Here is a 12,451-nt window from a genome sequence, read left to right on the forward strand (position 1 = left end):
CTTTTCAATTGGGTAGTAGCTTGTGTAAATTAATAATTAGGACAAGTCATTATTTGTATGTGTTAAAGCGCATATTTTTTTTTGTGGTATCGAAAACAAACGACAGTTTCATCTTTATAGGAATTTTTTCATCATTTGACAGTTGTATGACTTTTAGTTGCTGTATTTAAATTTTTATTTTCAGTTGCATAATTATTTCTCGTGTCCTCTTTTCACTCAAATTTGAACAATCACTTTCTAATAAAAGAAAAATATTAGCCAGGAATTGCGTTAAGAGCAGCTGAATCGCTTAGAACATATTATCGACATTAATAACTCTAAAACAACAAGCATACATGTCTAGGGAAAGTAAAAAACAATTAGTTGAGGAGGTTGAAAATTTCATGGATACTGCTATGACAACTTCTGCTCTTGCAGAAGTTGAACAGAATTAAGTATTAATGCATTCAGGTTGTGAAAAGAACATGCGTAAAATGTTTTATGAAGGGTATCAAGTTTGATTTTTCAGGGAAACTTGACGAGGTGTAAAACTGAATTAAGGGATATTATTTGTGTCCATATTTTAAAAAGACGTATGTTATGGAAAATTATTCAAAATGTAGTCTAATATATAAATAGTAAGCCAAAATACGGATTTTCTTTGCCAATGAAAAGGACTTTGCCAATAAAAAACGAACAGAAACTAATTTAACAAGAACTTTTCCACAAAGGAAGTTTTTCAAAGAAACTTAAAGAGGTATATTAAATCAAAAATGGACAGAAATAAAGTAGAATAATTTTCCAAGCATAAAACTACCACAAATCACCATCAAAAGTAAATGAAACCCAAAATGAACATAAACTACAATAAATAACCAAGTCGAATTCAAAACGAACAGAAACTAAGATAAGTAGGGCTGACGTTCCCCATGTCTTCTAAAGGCCAGAGCATAGTCTGCACTTTACCGGAGGAACACATTTTTAATGTTTTCCCGTTTTTAACTTTAACAAATCCAAAATATTAAGACTTTCAGCAATGAATTCTAGTATATACGTATGTCCATATTCATTTTTTTTTTTTTTTCGCGTTCACAACGATGACAATACTTTGGTTTTCCATCATCCACTAGAGATGTAACTTCTTTGAATTGCATTGGAAAACCGAAGCGGTATTGCAATTTTCTATTTTTATTAATCATACATCTGGAATCTGAATTTGACTCCATTCCGTACAGATTATGAATTATCAACTTTAACATTAATTCTTGCAAAACAGGGTCATTGGTATTCGGAGTTTAAGCTAAAATTACATCATCAATTTTAACTGGATTGTGGATTTGATCACCAGGATTTGATGTCAGGTAGTACATATTTTTGAAATTCGATTGCATACACATCTGTAGCCTTCTTTCCAAATATCTGTTTTTCATATAAATCCTTGATTATTTCATCAGATTTTGTTCCACAATTCAAGCAAAGAGATCGAAACAATCTTGAATAGACAACTAAAACTACAAATACTATTACTACTATTAGCAACTCACTGCAGCGTCAAGCCGGCTGAGGCTAGCAAAGCTACGCACACTCCTCTCCATCCCAATCTATTCAAAGCCTTTTCTTTACACCCTCCCAGGAAGCTCCCATTGTATAAGGGCAAGCTTCGGCAATCTGTCATCTTTTATCCACGGAATGTGAGTAGTGTAGGCGGAGATACTCCGAGCACTATATAATTTGCATAACCGGTTTAACTAGCAACCAGATCTGGTCAAAAACCTCCCAAGCAACCAGATTTCCTAAGAATACAAGCGGTACACACAAATTATCCCGCCAACTGTTTATTGGCGTGACAAAGTCAGACATATCTGTTGTGCAAAAATTTAAGAAACATCAGAAATAAAATCTGAATACTATTAAAAAAAAATCATACAGACTTTTTTAGTTTTATTGTCTTAGCTAAATGTGGATCCTTTGGAAAAAATTTATTAAGCAAATGAAAAAAAAAATACAAAAAAAAATTTCTTTGAAAAGCAAAGACTGAATCTGAAGCCTAAAAATACCAAAACTAACGTCCAGACCTACTCCGCAAAAAGTATGCACACAACTAGTACAGATAAACTGACACGTCATGTTTCCCATATCTTTTGAATTCTAAAAACTGGTAGTTTGCTGAAATCTAAAATTCCTTGATTTTTTCTTAGAATATTAAATTCATACTAGAAGTTATAAATTTTTCTTCTGGCACCCTCATTCTGTGTTTTTTTTCTGTTTTCACTCTTTTTTTAAAATAAACTTGTCCATTTGGTCAATCATTGGCGCCCTTGTCACATTCAATTACATTGGCGCCTTGTCACATTCCTGAAAGACTTGATTTGTTGAAAGATTCCTTTGTGGTTAAGCGCTAGTTTGCACGATTTTACAAATATTGGAAAATCATGCGAGTTAGATAGTTTGGGCTAATTTTGGTGGTGTATCTTGTGCAACTGGAAAACAATATTTTTGCTTGTTTTAAGTTTCGACTTCGCTCTTCACTTGAATAAGAAAAAATTGTTTTCTTAGAGAGACAATCAGCAGAGTGAGGTAGATCAACAAGATCTAAATGCGACTGGCTGAACATGCACTTCCTTGTAGATACTCGCTTTGATTGTAGGTCAGCAAATAGTAGATTGTAGGTCAGCAAATAGTTTCTAGCGACTATTTCAGAAGTTTTTAAATGTCTGAAATTGTCTTTACAGTAGCAGTGACGACATACAAAAGAGTAAGTAGGAAGAAAAAATCTGCCTACGGCAAAGATGGTTTTAGGGGAGGGGACAGAAGGGGCAATTGCTAAATAAGTAAATTTATTTTAAATAAGTAATCTAACAGTAATAATTTTTAATTTTTGATATTTTGTTTTTATTAAAATAAAGTAGAGGGTGTGATTTGCAGTAAGTATAAACAAACTTAATCCGAAATTTACATTTTTTTTTCCCCCATATCTTTTTCCATATGAAATAAGAAGTTAAATTTAAATAAATGAAAAATTTCGTTGTTAAATGAAAAATTTGCTATAATTTGGTCTTAAGGACAGGGAGGGGGGGCTAATCAAGATTTCGCTCCGGCCAAAAGAGAGGCCAGAACCGCCACTGGTCTAGGGCAATAATGAAAAACATGTTATGATGTAAAGACCACATTTTCCAGATGAAGGATGTTAAAGTGTCACAAATCATACAGTTTCAAATCTGACTGGATCGGAGCGACCAGCATTTCGCCGTCGAACGCATGGGGTGGAGGTCATAAAAAACCTCTAAAAAAAGTTGGTGATTCGCGGAGGACATAATCTTTTAAAGTCTAAATAAAGTTGGGTAAAACACAAGCGAAATATAAAATTTTGAAAATGTCTTGTTTAATGAGTCGATCCTCTAAATAGACTGATCCGATATAAACGTAAAAAAAAAACAATTTAATATACCTGATTGCATATACAGGAGTAACCATTTGCAGTTCCCGATTGACTAATACAAATCCCATTGCCACATAGCTCGCCTCTATTGGAGTCGGAACATGCGTTTGATTTGGATATGCAATGAGCTCCATACCACCCATTTGCACACTCACACCTGGAATTTGAGAAGGTAATGAATCACATTAAAAATCATTTTCACATGACAAACTAACTGAACTAAAATGTAATAGTTGTGGGCATCAAGTCATGGCTAATTGTAGAAAAAGCCAAGACAGATTGAGTGAGAGGAAATTCTGGTGTTAATCCCCCCCCCCTTATTAGGATTGTATAAAAATGATGTCAGATCATTTGTTATGTCTATAGATATACCTATGTTAGATATGCCTAGAATGCGTAAGCAGACATTTTAATTCGTATGACTTAAGGTAGGGGCATTTCAAAAAGAAAGTTAAAAAAAAATAATTCTTCTAAAAATGTATATGGTAATTTCTAACGAATCCAACAACTGTAGCTATTCGTGCTGCTTTTGCGCATAGCCAGAATGTTAATAGATAATTTTTTAAAGACAAAATCAAATTTATTGAAAATAAAAGTTCATTTATCAAAACTAAGAGTTTAACTAAAAGAAATCTGAGTGGAATATAAATTTACGATTTCAGGCAAAAATTTATATGTGTTTTCTTACCTCAGTGGTACTAAAATTGAAATAGAATACTATTAAACCACATGCATACCACTAATCTTTATGCTTCACCAAAAACAGAACTATTAAACATAAAGTAAATAAATTTCCATTTTCCATCCTATAAAGCACTATCAAAATTATGTTCAAAGAAATTATGGTGGCTTATTGCCCATTTTGCCCATAACCTTATTGCCCAGAAAAAAAAAACAATCTCATAGGGCTAATCAGCCACGCGAACTGCTCATGACTTTTTTAGAAAGTCAATATGTATCCCAAACTCGAACTCGGCTGTGCAATTTTTAATGGAAAGTTTTTCATAAGCAAACAAAGCGGCATTTGAGGTTTTGAAACTGTACCCTAAAATTTTGCTAAAGACAAACAAAGATTAATACATGTGGTCAATGAGGAAAGTATCTGAGATGCATACCAAATTTCTTACATTTTATTGACCTTTCGGTGACAAGGTATGACCTCTAGAAATACGATGTCCAAGAACCCGAGCATACCTTCTTTTTATCGTACCCACGATCTTGAAAGTCGTTAAAATTCATCTGTGTGGCTAACTACATGTACCATCGAAAGATCTTTTAGGTAAAAAATCTATGGAATTTTTACATAAGTGTCTGTAGTCAAAACAATCAGTGAGAAAAAAGACTTACAAAAAAGATTTGCCATGATTATAGGTGCATCGGAAGTTGGAGGGTTCCAGTAAAGTGACAAATTAGAAAGGGTGCAGCTAGGCTGTTATAAGAGGGTGTTCGGCGTAAACAGATACACTTATAGTTTAGTAGTTAGAGGGGACTTGAAATTTTTTTCACTAATAGGCTCTAAGCTAGTGAATATAATTAAATTTAGGGAACGTATTGTGAAAATGCCACGAGGGCGTAGGGTGGCAACTTATATCAGCTTATTTAAGGGATCTTATAGATAAATTTCGAAGTTCATGGCCTTGCCATATAAGAAATATTTAAAAGATTGCGCAGTGATAGAAATACGAAATGATTTATATGGTGACAAAAATGGTTATAGATAATAAAGTGGCAAAAATGTTAGAAATATTTTACGCGATCAAGAGGAACATGTTTGGCAGCATGAAAGAAGCTTTAAAGACACCCCGCGAGGCTAAGTGTTTGTAAAGGAGACATAAGGTGAGGGGTATTGTTTAAGGTATATTTTGGAGAGGAGGAGGTAGTTGTTATCACTAAATTAAGGGTGAATAGTTTACCACCTGGGACAAGACGAAACAATTTAGGGAGGATAAAAGGGCAGGAAATTCATCGCTTTTGTCCCAAGTGGAGGTATGATGAGAAACTGGGTCTTTGATGGTTGTGTGTGAATAATTCAGTTACTTATGAGAAGAAGTAAATGGATATCGTACGTTTGACGAAAAATGGCTGGCAAGTATAATGATGGGTGAGCATAATGATGGGCGAGTGTTGTATAAGTGCTGGGTCTATAAATGCAATTACTGATGAATATCCTGACGAGGATAGGCTGGGTATAAAAGGTTGGAGCTGTTCCGGTGTTGTGACATGGTTTGGGGCCTCCTGTCGGTCATAATGTCCTTTCTCCGTTCCTATCCACGACAGGAAAATCCTACTAGCGTTGCCTCATAGTGCCATCAGGGTGGACCAATCGTGAGTTTTCTCAGTCAAAACTCTGACTGCTAACAGTGCTGGAGGATGACGTTGAGGAGTGGTACCTCTGGGAAATTATAGCCCAGTAAACGATACAGCCTTTACACAAGATTCTGATGAATGGATCATTTTTCTGGGTCATTTGTTTTGTTGGGATTTTTTAGGCTGAAAAATCTCTTCTTAGTAAAGTTATCTATTATAGGTTGCCTCCCTGTAGTAGCATAATATTTGTAGGTATGAATACATAACGAGTCGGAGGTAATAGGCTAGAGATTGTCTGTGGAGGATTCCGACTCTTGTTGATAGAAGAGCATCGCCAAGTATGGAAACCATGTTGTGGCCAAGATGAACCAAAGATTGCAAAAAGCCTCCGGTCAACTGGATGTCCCAGGGACTTCTTGCTAGTCGATTCTAAGCAGGCTTAAGCGCTTCGTATAGACTTGAGAAGATATATTAGTCTCTATGGTTCACTGGTTCTGGGACCATTGCTTTTCCTGAGGCCATAATAATTTCTATGGTTTAAAGAATATGAGAATTGAAACTTGGAATTGTATGGCGTCAAAAAACAACTATTGTATTGACATTTTGACTGACAAATTCAGACTCTCTTAACTGGACGTATTAGGAGTTTTAGAAACTCATATCCCAGGGATAAAAAGCTTAAAATTACATAATATAGAATTTATTTAATCAGGCGGGATGGATGGGATGCATATACAGGGAGCATGGGTCATAATGAATAAGAAAGCTACCAAGTCTTGTTTAGGTTGGGATGGTAATAATAATAGAAAGATAGTCACTCATTTAATGACTAAAAAGTGAAGGGCATCAATCATAGTAGCATATGCCTCTGAGGAACCGACTGATGGAGACAGTAGTGACTCAGATAAATTTCACTTACGGTTGCAGGGAAAAATAGACAGGGGCCCGAGTAGAAATATGCTATTTTTATTGCGGGTTACGGGATTTTAATTCCCAGGTCGGTAGAAATGGGGACAGATGGTATCCTATCTTAAGTAAATTTGGCTTAGTAAAAGAAAACGGTAATGGTTACAGACTTCTGCTATTTCATAGGCATAGCAATCTAGTTACAATTAATACAGTATTTAGTCATAAAATGGCCCATAATTTAACATGGTATTCACATGATGGTAGAACAGCTAACCTTATTGATTGTTTCATAAGACAACAGAATCGAATCAAAATACTAAGGTATGTAGGAGTGCTGTTATTGATATTAGGTGCCCACGAACTGAAATTTTTGGGTCGGGGGGGGGGGGGGTCTTACCTGGTGTAATTAGCATTTCCGATCTGTGCACAATATTGTCAACATGCAGCTTAAACGAGCAGTCACTTGTAAATATTACGCCTAGAGTTGTTGCAAGGAAACAATTGCAAACAGAGTACCTGGGATAATGATATCTCGCTTGAGTGGATTAACTATAAAACTTTTGATTTCTGTTTATTCACTTGTAGACTATTTGACTTACACTGGTTGATGAAGTCTGTGAAGAAAGTCGGGTCAGACTGCTGTTTTGCTACCGCATTTTTGACTATATATTTGAGAAGTGCAGACAAGTCATCAACAAACTTGAAACGCTCTTCAAATTCTGCAAGGATAGGGTTGATAACGGCAAGAAATAAAAGAGCAGCTAATTTCGTTCCTTGGGGGCATCCACAGGTTAATTCTGACCACTCAGAGTAGGGATCTTCTGCAAACAAAGGGTAAACTGATTGCTGTCTCCCTTGTAAAAATTCTCTCACTAATAATGGTATTTGTTTTTAGCTCCCATTTCTTTCAGATTCGTTAGTACGATCATGTGTTTGATAAGGTCAAATGCTTTTCGGTAGTCCGCCAAAAATAGGTCGACAGCACTATTAGAAGTGTCCAACCACTAGACGATTAAGTGATACATTCGCACTAGATAAATTGAAGTGCTGTGGTCGTATGCAACCACATTGGTACTGATCGGTCGCAGGAGCAATTTGTTCTGTCAAAGAACGGTAGAGAAAACCCTCAGCTACTTTTGCTAAGTTCGGAGTTATCAAAATTGGTCTCAGTTGGTCACAGGACTGGGGTGTCTTGACTTTCGGTAAACTTCCTATCCTTGTATGGTAAGCCAGATAAATATATTAAAGCGATCAGTGCTATGTATAAGAATAACGTTCCAGTGATTAAGGTAGGAAATGAAGTTAGTAGCTGATCTCGAATTAAATCAGTATTTAAGCAGGATTGTGTTCTACCCCCGTTTATATGGATCGTTTTTATGGATTTCGTCCTACGGAGCACAGCAAGGACAACGGGAAAACAAAGAATCAAATAGGAAAGTAAAATTCTCCTAGACTAAGGTTTTGCCTATAATTGAAGCATTTAAGAAAATATTAGCAAAATGAATGAGCTTTTAGAGGTTTTGCGAATTCGGGGTGCAAAAATAGGCTTGAAAATTAATGTTAAGAAGACTAAGTTGTTAAGACTAGGAATAAGGGAAGATGAAGAGGTGATAATGGGTAACGAGAAGATTGACCAAGGGGTAGCATTGTTATTAAGACGGTGGATGCAAGGAAAGTGTTAAAAGTAGAATAGTCAAGACCAAGGGTGTTTTTTCATAGTTGAAAAAAATTTGAAGAATAGGAAGATCAATCTACGAGCCAAGATAAGAATCTTGGAAGAGATAGTTATGACAGTGGTAAACAGTGGTTCTGAAGCGTGGGTGCTCCGAAAAACGAAAGAGGAGTTGCTAGATGTTTTCCAGAGAAATTGCCTACGGATTATTGTTGGGTACCTGACTAACTGATATTGTATCAAATAGTACGCTGCACGAAAAATATGGTTCGATCCTGCATTCGAGGGCTACAATGAGAGAAAGGATGAGATGGCTAGGACAAGTTCTGTGGATGAATGATGAAAAGTGGTTCGTCCCCAAAGGGAGTGGAAGGATGTCGTAATGAAGATTTAAGGGAATAGAAAACTTCTTGTGAGAATATAAAGAAGGAGGCTTTGAATAGATTGGGACAGAGGACGAGCGTGCATAGCTGTGTTGGCCTGAGGCGGTGGGTAACAACTTACCCACTGCTAAGATAAGGTAGCCTATTAGGGATATAAATGTTCATTGACCTATTTAGACTCAATCTTTTTATTAGAATTAGACTATACAACAACACAATACCCTTATTAGCTTTAATAACCCTTATTAGACCTCAATCTTTTTATTGTGTTTGAAACGTTTAACATTGCTATCAATTTATCACTAATGAGGTCTAATAAGGGTTTCTGACGTCAGATCTAATAGATTTTCTTGATAGCAATGTTAAGATAGCAATGAGGTCTAATCAGAAACCCTTATTAGACCTCAATCTTTTTATTGTGTTTGAAACGTTTAACATTGCTATCAATTGTGATAGCAAATTATGATTGAGGTCTAATAAGGGTCTAATCAAATGTTAAGATAATGAGTGTTGTTAAGTGATGTTAAGATAGTTAAGATGTTAAGACGTCTAATTCTAATAAAAAGATTGAGTTCAAATGTCAACAGGCTATGTTAAACGTTTATATATATTGAGATTGAGGTCTAATAAGGGTATCTGACGTCAGATCTAATAAGGTCTTCTTAGACCTTATCTGACGTCAGATAAAAATTGGCTATAACAGAACTTAAGTACAGTGGCTATAAGACCTTATTGACCTATTTAGACTCAATCTTTTTATTCTGGGTTTCTGACGTCAGATCTAATAGACAATTAAGGCTAAGGTAGCCAGGTTTATTGTGTAGATAAGGTAGCCTATTAGGGACTTCACTTGTCAACAGAACTTAAGTACAGTGGCTATAAGACCTTATTGACCTATTTAGACTCAATCTTTTTATTAGAATTAGACTATACAACAACACAATACCCTTATTAGCTTTAATAACCCTTATTAGACCTCAATCTTTTTATTGTGTTTGAAACGTTTAACATTGCTATCAATTTATCACTAATGAGGTCTAATAAGGGTTTCTGACGTCAGATCTAATAGATTTTTTTGACCTATTTAGCCTATTTAGACCTATTTAGCTCTTTCTTTTTTATTAACCCTTATTAGACCTCAATCTTTTTATTGTGTTTGAAACGTTTAACATTGCTATCAATTGTGATAGCAAATTATGATTGAGGTCTAATAAGGGTTGACGTCAATATTGTGTACAATTAATTATTAATCTATAAATTATTTTTGACCTCAGATTCTGACGTCAGATTTCTGACGTCAAATCTTTTAAATCTTTTTATTGTGTTTGAAACGTTTTCTTAGATAAGGTAGCCTATTAGGGACTTCACTTGTCAACAGAACTTAAGTACAGTGGCTAAAGAGCTAAGATAAGGTAGCCTATTAGGGATATAAATGTTTATTGACCTATTTAGACTCAATCTTTTTATTAGAATTAGACTATACAACAACACAATACCCTTATTAGCTTTAATAACCCTTATTAGACCTCAATCGTTTTATTGTGTTTGAAACGTTTAACATTGCTATCAATTTATCACTAATGAGGTCTAATAAGGGTTTCTGACGTCAGATCTAATAGATTTTCTTGATAGCAATGTTAAGATAGCAATGAGGTCTAATCAGAAACACTTATTAGACCTCAATCTTTTTATTGTGTTTGAAACGTTTAACATTGCTATCAATTGTGATAGCAAATTATGATTGAGGTCTAATAAGGGTCTAATCAGATGTTAAGATAATGAGTGTTGTTAAGTGATGTTAAGATAGTTAAGATGTTAAGACGTCTAATTCTAATAAAAAGATTGAGTTCAATTGTCAACAGGCTATGTTAAACGTTTATATATATTGAGATTGAGGTCTAATAAGGGTTTCTGACGTCAGATCTAATAAGGTCTTCTTAGACCTTATCTGACGTCAGATAAAAATTGGCTATAACAGAACTTAAGTACAGTGGCTATAAGACCTTATTGACCTATTTAGACTCAATCTTTTTATTCTGGGTTTCTGACGTCAGATCTAATAGACAATTAAGGCTAAGGTAGCCAGGTTTATTGTGTAGATAAGGTAGCCTATTAGGGACTTCACTTGTCAACAGAACTTAAGTACAGTGGCTATAAGACCTTATTGACCTATTTAGACTCAATCTTTGTATTAGAATTAGACTATACAACAACACAATACCCTTATTAGCTTTAATAACCCTTATTAGACCTCAATCTTTTTATTGTGTTTGAAACGTTTAACATTGCTATCAATTTATCACTAATGAGGTCTAATAAGGGTTTCTGACGTCAGATCTAATCGATTTTTTTGACCTATTTAGCCTATTTAGACCTATTTAGCTCTTTCTTTTTTATTAACCCTTATTAGACCTCAATCTTTTTATTGTGTTTGAAACGTTTAACATTGCTATCAATTGTGATAGCAAATTATGATTGAGGTCTAATAAGGGTTGACGTCAATATTGTGCACAATTAATTATTAATCTATAAATTATTTTTGACCTCAGATTCTGACGTCAGATTTCTGACGTCAAATCTTTTAAATCTTTTAAATCTTTTTATTGTGTTTGAAACGTTTTCTTAGATAAGGTAGCCTATTAGGGACTTCACTTGTCAACAGAACTTAAGTACAGTAGCTAAAGAGCTAAGATAAGGTAGCCTATTAGGAATATAAATGTTTATTGACCTATTTAGACTCAATCTTTTTATTAGAATTAGACTATACAACAACACAATACCCTTATTAGCTTTAATAACCCTTATTAGACCTCAATCTTTTTATTGTGTTTGAAACGTTTAACATTGCTATCAATTTATCACTAATGAGGACTAATAAGGGTTTCTGACGTCAGATCTAATAGATTTTTTTGACCTATTTAGCCTATTTAGACCTATTTAGCTCTTTCTTTTTGATGCAGATGCAGTGGGTTGTTAGTCGTAGCAGTAGTGATACGTAAGTGAGGATGAGTGATGATGCATGAATAATTTATGTGATTTGTGTTATATTTCTGTAGTTTTGTGTTTATGTCGGTTTTGTTTATGTTGTTTAGAATTGAATTAATTATCTTAGGTTGTCATAGCCCTAGAGATTTCAGAGCAATTTAATTATTATTATAAATATAACTATTATTGTTATTATTATTAAATTTTTATCACTAATATTAATACTATTATTGTGCCATTTACTCAGACTATCTTCTCTTTGAATACACTTTTTGAATACTTAGGTTGATACACCGTATCAACCTTTCTATAGAAACAGTATTACTGTCGCAGTCACAAACTTTGCTTCAGATATAATTTCAGTTTTGGATATCACATATAAGCTGAACACTCATTTCTTTATACTGTTCAATTTTTTTAGATCGTTTCGTAGTTCGGCCTGTAAGTAAATTATTTTGTTCTGAGGTACAACTGCTAATTCATTTAAATTACATTAATGATAAAAAACGAGTCAGTCCCAACTATAAAATAACTATGACTTCATAACGACACTCTGAACGAGCATTAATTATGTAAACCGTTTTCAACACTCTAAAAACAGTAAAAACAATGGTAAGCAGTACAATTTCACACGACCGCTAGAGCAGATCATCCCTCTGATCCGTCCATAAAAAAACATAAATGGAAGAATATATATAGAAAAACGGAATGACTTATTTGCTAGGAATCCTCGCCGTCTAAAATTTGTTTCATTTTGTATGTAAAAATTAATTCTCT

General features: G+C 34.4%; 1 protein-coding gene across 15 annotated transcripts in view; it reads right to left on the reverse strand.

Moving 5' to 3' along the window:
- The window catches only part of LOC136038156 (cubilin-like), a 321,162-nt gene that overhangs the window by 257,901 nt on the left and 50,810 nt on the right, over positions 1–12,451 (reverse strand). For 14 of the 15 annotated variants that reach the window (XR_010620136.1, XR_010620138.1, XR_010620137.1 and 11 more), the window contains one exon: positions 3,428–3,575. The exons of the other annotated variant lie outside the window; for it this stretch is intronic. Coding sequence is in view for 11 of the 14 variants with exons in the window: in XM_065721204.1 (XP_065577276.1) it covers positions 3,428–3,575 (148 nt within the window). In the remaining 3 variants the exon portion in view is untranslated. The remainder of the gene's footprint in view (positions 1–3,427; positions 3,576–12,451) is intronic. 15 annotated transcript variants of the gene reach the window in all.

This window comes from Artemia franciscana, chromosome 17 (genome assembly GCF_032884065.1).
Source record: "Artemia franciscana chromosome 17, ASM3288406v1, whole genome shotgun sequence".
NCBI lineage: Eukaryota > Metazoa > Arthropoda > Branchiopoda > Anostraca > Artemiidae > Artemia > Artemia franciscana.